This window comes from Pelecanus crispus, chromosome 17 (genome assembly GCF_030463565.1).
Source record: "Pelecanus crispus isolate bPelCri1 chromosome 17, bPelCri1.pri, whole genome shotgun sequence".
NCBI classification, from domain to species: Eukaryota; Metazoa; Chordata; class Aves; order Pelecaniformes; family Pelecanidae; genus Pelecanus; species Pelecanus crispus.
The window spans coordinates 7,583,671-7,591,531 of NC_134659.1; the positions used below are offsets into that span (position 1 = coordinate 7,583,671).

Sequence of the window (7,861 nt, forward strand, 5' to 3'; positions counted from 1 at the left end):
CCCCAAGCACCCCGCTATCCCAGCACCCTGGCACCCCAACAACCTAACAGCTTGGCACCCCAGTACCCGTTATCTTGGCACCCCAGCACCATAGCACCCCAGCACCCCGGCACCCCGGCACCCTGGCACCCCGGCACCCCAGCACCCTGGCACCCCAGTACCTGTTATCTTGGCACCCCAGCACCCTGGCACCCCAGCACCCTGGCACCCCAATACCCCAGCACCCTGGCACCCCAGCACCATGGCACCCTAGCACCCCGGCACCCCAGCACCCTGGCACCCCAATACCCCAGCACCCTGGCACCCCAGCACCATGGCACCCTAGCACCCCGGCACCCCAGCACCCTGGCACCCCAGTACCTGTTATCTTGGCACCCCGGCACCATGGCACCCCAGTACCCCAGCACCCCAGTACCTCAGCGTCCTGGCACCCTGGCACCCCAGCACCCTACGGCAGCCCAGCAGCCCAGCATCATGGCACTGTGGCACCCTACCGTCCTGGCACCCCGGTGCTGAGCACCCCAGCACCCTGCCATACCCGTAACCCAGCACCCCAGAATTCTGGCATCTGGGCACCCTGGCAACCTGCCATACCTGAACCCCAGCACCCCAGCACTCTGGCCCCCCAGGACCCTGGCATATCTGTACCCCGGCGCTCCAGCACCCTGGCATAGCCGTACCCCAGCACCCCAGCAGCCCAGCACCCTGGCATAGCTGTATCCCAGCACCCCAGCACCCTGGCATAGCTGTATCCCAGCACCCCAGGCCCCTGGCACCCTGGCATACCCGTACCCTGGCATTCCAGCACCCCAGCACTCTGGCACCCCAGCACCCTGTCATAGCTGTACTCCAGCACCCCAGCACCCTGGCATACCTGAAACCCAGCACCCTGGCACCCCAGCACTCCGTCACCCCTGCACCCCAGCCCCTTGGCACCCTGGCATACCCATACCCCAGCACCCTGGCACCCTGGCATACCTGTACCCCAGCACCCCAGCCCCTTGGCACCCTGGCATACCCGTACCCCAGCACCCTGGCACCCTGGCATACCCGTACCCCAGCACCCCAGCCCCTTGGCACCCCGGCATACCTGTACCCCAGCACCCCAGCCCCTTGGCACCCTGGCATACCCGTACCCCAGCACCCTGGCACCCTGGCATACCCGTACCCCAGCACCCCAGCCCCTTGGCACCCTGGCATACCCGTACCCCAGCACCGCAGCCCCTTGGCACCCCGGCATACCTGTACCCCAGCCTCTTGACACCCTGGCATACCTGTACCCCAGCACCCCAGCCCCTTGGCACCCCAGCATACCTCTACCCCAGCCCCTTGGCACCCCGGCATACCCGTACCCCAGCACCCCAGCCCCTCGGCACCCCGGCATACCTCTACCCCAGCCCCTTGGCACCCCGGCATACCCGTACCCCAGCACCCCAGCCCCTCGGCACCCTGGCATACCTGTACCCCAGCACCCCAGCACCCTGGCATACCCGTACCCCAGCACCCTGGCTCCCTGGCACCCCGGCACCCCGGCACCCCGGCACCCCAGCACCCCAGCACAGCTGGAAGGCCTTGGCCAGGTGCGCAGGTTAAATGTGTTTGCACGTGTGTGTGTGTGTGTGTGCACGTGCCTGGGGGGGTGCTTGTGTGCACATGCGTGTGTCTCCAGTGTGTTTGCGCGTGGCTGGAGGGACCACACACACGCACGGCGGGCGCATCCGTATGCGCGCACACGCGTGGCGAACCTGCCAGGTTCGCCACGCGTGTGTGACCAGGGGGTGCACACATGTGTACCCGGTGCACGCGTGTGCGCACGTGTCTCCAGCATGCGTGTGTGCGCTCAGGCATGCGCGTGCCTGCCTGTCTGCGTGTGCATGCCGGCACGCGTGCGCACCCATGTAAGCGCACACGCCTGCAGCTGGGCAGCTGGCACCAATCCTGCCTGGCACCAATCCTGCCCCCCCGCCAGGGCGCCTGGGTCCCCGCCAGGTCCCCACCGCGGTGGCACAAGGACAGGGGCACCCGGAGCCCACGGGTGGGCCGAGGGGGCCGGGGCGTGGGTGCTGCCAGCCGGGGCACCCCTGCTGCGGGGTAGGGGGTCTGGGTGCTGGGTGGGGGCTGGGCAGCGGGTGCTGGGCAGGGATTAGCACCCGGATTAAAGAAATTGAGGGCAAGCAAAGGACAAAATTCCCCGTCACCGGCCCAGCAGCCAGGGGGGATGATGGCAGCGAGGGGGGGACGGCGTGGGGTGGCACCCAGCTAGGGGGCACGGGTGCAGGCAGCAGCTGGGGGTGGGGCCCAGGGCGAGGGGCACCCTGGGGACACCCTGCTCTGGGTGGCCCGGGGCTCCCCTTTAATTACTGCCCCCCCCCCCCCCATAAAAAGCCGCATCATCGCGGCGCGGTTTGTTCCGGCCCCTTTCCCTGTCGTTTTGGACCCAAAAAAATGGCACAAATGTGGTGCATCTAAAAATACGCCCGGGAGGCAGAGGCGAGGCCGCGTGGCGGGGGGGCAGCACCCAGGGGTGCCCCTCGGAGGGGACGCCAGGGCGGGATGTGTCCCCTCCATCCCGGGGGTGGTGGGTGGCACTGGGATGGGGCCAGTGCCGGGGAATTTGGGCCGGAACAGGGGGTGGGGGCCAGTGCCGCAGGGTGGGGGTCAGTGCCGGGGGGTGGGGGTCAGTGCCAGGGGGTGGGGGCTGGCTCGGTGGGCTGCGGGCTGGTGCAGCTGGTGGGTGCCAGCACAGGGGGATGGGGCAGGTACTGGGGCGGCACAGAGGGATTTGGGATGGGGATAGGGATGGGATGGGATGGGATGGGATGGGATGGGATGGGATGGGGACAGGGGTGAGATGGGGACGAGGATGGGGATGGGGACAGGGATGGGGACCGGGATGGGAACAGGGATGGGATGGGGATGGGATGGGAGTGGGGACAGGGATGGGATGGGGACAGGGATGGGATGGGGATGGGAATATGATGGGAATGGGGATGGGGACAGGGATAGGATGGGAATGGGGACAGGGATGGGATGGGGATGAGGATGAGGATGGAGGTGGGGACAGGGATGGGATGGGGATGGGATAGGGATGGGGATGGGATGGGATGGGATAGGGATGGGGATGGGATGGGATGGGATAGGGATGGGGATGGGATGGGGACAGGGATGGGATAGGGATAGGATGGGAATGGGGACAGGGATGGGATGGGGATGGGATTATGATGGGAATGGGGATGGGGACAGGGATAGGATAGAGATGATGAGGATGGGGATGGGGATGGGGACAGGGATAGGATGGGAATGGGGACAGGGATGGGATGGTGATGGGGATGGGGACAGGGATGGGATGGGGATGGGGACAGGGATGGGATAGGGATGGGGATGGGGATGGGATGGGGATGGGGACAGGGATGGGATGGGGATGGGGACAGGGATGGGATGGGGATGGGGATGGGGACAGGGATGGGATGGGGATGGGGACAGGGATGGGATGGGGATGGGGATGGGGGTGGGGATGGGGACAGGGATGGGATGGGGATGGGGACGGGGATGGGATGGGGATGGGGATGGAATGGGATGGGGATGGGGACAGGGATGGGATGGGGATGGGGATGGGGACAGGGATGGGATGGGGATGGGGACAGGGATGGGATGGGGATGGGGATGGGGACAGGGACGGGATGGGGATGGGGACAGGGGTGGGGTGGGGTTGAGGATAGGGGTGACGGGGATGGGATGGGGACAGGGATGGGATGGTGATGGGGATGGGGGTGGGGATGGGGACAGGGATGGGATGGGGGTGGTGATGGGGGTGGGATGGGGATGGGATGGGGATGGCAGACAGGGGTGGGATGGGGGTGGTGATGGGGGTGGGATGGGGATGGGGACGGGATGGGGATGGAGACAGGGGTGGGGTGGGGTTGAGGATGGGGGTGACGGGGATGGGATGGGGATGGGGATGGGGACAGGCATGGGATGGAGGTGAGGATGGGGGTGACGGGGATGGGATGGGAATGGGGATGGGGACAGGCATGGGATGGAGGTGAGGATGGGGGTGACGGGGATGGGATGGGGATGGGGATGGGATGGCGATGGGATGGGGCGGGGATGAGGCGCGGTGGCAGGGCTGTGGGGATGCAGAGGGGGATGGGGATGACGGGGATGGGCACAGGAACGGGGCGGGCCGGGGGCCGGGGCCGGCACCGGGGGCTCCGGGGGGGCTCGGCCGGGGGGCGCCGCGCGGCCCAGGAGGGGTTAAGCGGGCGCTGCCGCCATTGGTCGGGGCGCTGCGGCGGCAGCCAATGGGGACCGGCCGTGCGCGGGGTGCGCCGCGCCGGGCCCGCCCCCAGACCCTGTCCCGGGCCGCGGGTGCGCGCTGCGGCCGGCGGGGGGCTCGGCCCGGCCCGCTCGGCTCCGCTCGGCTCCGCTCGGCTCCGCTCGGCTCCGCTCGGCTCCGCTCGGCTGGGCTCGGCTCCGCTCGGCTCGGCTGGGCTCGGCTCGGCCGGTCGCTCGGCTGCGCTCGGCTCCGCTCGGCCCCGCTCGGCTCGGCCCTGCCCGGTCGCTCGGCCCCACTCGGGCCCGCTCGGCTCCGCTCGGCTCCGCTCGGCCCCACTCGGCCCGGTCGCTCGGCTCCGCTCGGCCCACTCGTCTCGGTTCGACGCTGCCCGGCTCGGTTCGGCCTCGCTCGGCTCCCTTCGGCTCCCTTCGGCTCCCTTCGGTCCGGCTCGGCCTCCCCTCAGCGCCCTCCTCCGCACCGGCCCCGGTACCGGGCCCCGGTAACGCCCCGGGAAGGGGGGGGGGGGCGGTGGGCATCCTCCCGCGGGCTCCGTCCGCAGCGGGGCCGGGGCCGGGAGGGGGCGGGGGGGCCGGGGCCGCCTCCGCAGCGCGGGGGGAGCGGGGCTGCGGCGGGCGGGACCCCCGGGGCGGGCGGGGACCCGGGCACGGCGTGACAGCGGCGAGGAGCGAGCCCCGTGACAGCGGGTGCCGAGCCGCCCCATGGCGCGTGCTGTGACATGGGTGACCAAGCCACCCCGCGCCGTGACACCGGGTGAGCAGCGAGCCCGGTGCATGCCGTGACACCGGGTGACAAAGCCAGCCCATGCTGTGACACCGTGTGACCAAGCCACCGCGCGCCGTGACACCGGCTGAGCAGCGAGCCCGGTGCATGCCGTGACACCGGGTGACAAAGCCACCCCTCACTGCCGCACCGGGTGACGCCAGGCAAGCAGCGAGCCCGGCGCGTGCCGTGGCACCGGGTGACAAAGCCACCCCCATTCTGCAACGCGGCGTGACCAAACCACCGCGCGCCGTGACGCCGGGTGAGCAGCGAGCCCGGTGCATGCCGTGACACTGGGTGACAAAGCCACCCCACTCTGCAACACCGTGTGACCAAGCCACCCCACACCGTGACACCGGTGTGAGCAGCGAGCCCGGCGCGTGCCGTGACAGCGGGTGACAAAGCCACCCCTCACTGCCGCACCGGGTGACGCCAGGCAAGCAGCGAGCCCGGCGCGTGCCATGGCACCGGGTGACAAAGCCACCCCACTCTGCAACGCGGCGTGACCAAACCACCGCGCGCTGTGACGCCGGGTGAGCAGCGAGCCCGGTGCATGCTGTGACACTGGGTGACAAAGCCACCCCACTCTGCAACACCGTGTGACCAAGCCACCCCACACCGTGACACCGGGTGAGCAGCGAGCTCGGCACATGCTGTGACAGCGGGTGACAAAGCCAGCCCATGCTGTGACACCGTGTGACCAAGCCACCCCGCGCCGTGACACCGGCTGAGCAGCGAGCCCAGCGCGTGCCGTGGCACCGGGTGACAAAGCCACCCCACTCTGCAACGCCGCGTGACCAAACCACCGCGCACCGTGACACCGGGTGAGCAGCGAGCCCGGCGCATGCCGTGACAGTGGGTGACAAAGCCACCCCATGCTGTGACACCACATGACCAAACCACTCCACGCCGTGACACTGGGTGAGCGGCGAGCCTGGTGCATGCCGTGACACCGGGTGACAAAGCCCACCCCTCACTGCCGCACCGGGTGACGCCAGGCAAGCAGCAAGCCCGGCACGTGCCATGGCACCGGGTGACAAAGCCACCCCACTCTGCAACGCGGTGTGACCAAACCACCGCGCGCCGTGACACCAGGTGAGCAGCGAGCCGGGTGCGTGCCTGACACCGGGTGACCGAAGCCACCCCATGCTGTGACACCAGGTGACCACAGCCACTCCGCATCGTGGCACTGGGCTCTCAGCGAGCCTGGTGCACGCCCTGTCACTGGGTGACCAAAGCCACCCCGCACCGTGACACCAGCTGAGCAGCGAGCCCGGTGCGTGCCGTGACACCGGCTGGCCCAAGCCACCCTATAGCACATGCTGTGATGCGGGGTGACAAAACCACCCCACTCTGCAACACCGCGTGACCAAACCACCCCGCACCGTGACACCGGGTGAGCAGCGAGCCCGGTGCGTGCCGTGACACCGGGTGACCGAAGCCACCCCGTGCGAGCCAACCCCGTGCCGCCAGCCCGCCGTGCTGGGCGTCGTGAGCATGCCGGCGCCGCGTCCCCAGCACCCGTGCGACGCCGTGGGGCGGAGCGCGGCCATGGGGAGCAGCGAGGGGCCGGCGGCCCCGCTGCCGCTAATGCCGCTGCTGCTGGCGCTGGTGCTGCTGGCGCCGTGGGGGTCTGCGGGCGGGAGCTGCCCCCCGCGCTGCGTCTGCGCCTCCAACATCCTGAGCTGCTCGCAGGCGGTGCTGAGCTCGGTGCCGGCCCCCCTGCCCCGCTTCACCGCCGTCCTCGACCTCAGCCACAACAACGTCAGCCGGCTGCGCGCCGACTGGGCGCCGGGGCGCCTGGCCCACCTCCACGCCTTGCTGCTCAGCCACAACGGGCTCTCCTTCGTCTCCACCGAAGCCTTCGCCCACGTCCCCCACCTCCGGCACCTGGACCTCTCCTCTAACCGCCTCCGGGCGCTGGAGGAGAACCTCTTCAGCGACCTGACCGAGCTGGAGGTGCTGCTCCTCTACAACAACGAGATCTCTGCCGTGGACCGCACCGCCTTCGATAACCTCGCCGTCTCCGTAAGCTTTACCTGGGGCAAAACCGCATCGCCCGCTTCCCGCTGGAGCTGCTGCGCGACGGCAGCCGCCTGCCGCAGCTGGCCCTGCTCGACCTCTCGGCCAACCGGCTCCGCAGCTTGCCCGTCGGCGAGCTGCAGGCGCTGCCCGCCTGGCTGCGCGACCGCCTCTACCTGCACAACAACCCGCTGCCTGCGACTGCCCGCTTTTCCAGCTGGTCGCCCGCGGTCGTCGCCGCCGGCTGAGCGCCGTGATGGATTTCCAGGAGGAGTTGCGGTGCTTGCTGCCTGCCGCCTCGGCGCCCGTCGGTATCCTCGCCCTGGCTGGCCGGCAGCCGCTCAACTGCAGCGAGGCGCGGGAAGCGGTGCTGGAAGCCCACCTGGGTGACACCGTCACCCTCAGCTGCGACACCCGGTTGCGGGGGGTGCGTAGCCGGCACTGGGTGACGCCGGGAGGCGAACGGGTGTTGGAGGAAGGGGGTAACGGCAGCGCCGCTCTCCTGGCGAACGGCAGCCTGCAGCTGCGGGTGCTGCGCCCCGAGGACGCCGGCACCTACTCCTGCTGGGTGGCAGGTCCCTCCTCAACGAGACCCTCTACGTGGAGCTGCTGGTGCACAACTTCACCCTGCACGGTCCCCACGACACCCTCAACACCGCCTACACCACGCTGGTGGGCTGCATCCTCAGCGTGGTGCTAGTGCTCATCTACCTGTACCTCACTCCGTGCCGCTGCTGCTGCTGCCGCGGCGCCGACAAGCCGCCGGCTCCCCGCGACGACAGC

At 69.7% G+C, this 7,861-nt stretch overlaps 1 protein-coding gene across 1 annotated transcript in view; it reads left to right on the forward strand.

The window, feature by feature from the left end:
* Positions 1 to 6,553: 6,553 nt before the first annotated feature.
* Positions 6,554 to 7,861, forward strand: part of LOC142595113 (amphoterin-induced protein 1-like) — a 4,504-nt gene continuing 3,196 nt past the window's right edge. The window contains 4 exon segments of the mRNA XM_075722558.1: positions 6,554 to 7,073; positions 7,076 to 7,267; positions 7,270 to 7,656; positions 7,659 to 7,859. Of these exon segments, the coding sequence (XP_075578673.1) occupies positions 6,554 to 7,073; positions 7,076 to 7,267; positions 7,270 to 7,656; positions 7,659 to 7,859 (1,300 nt within the window).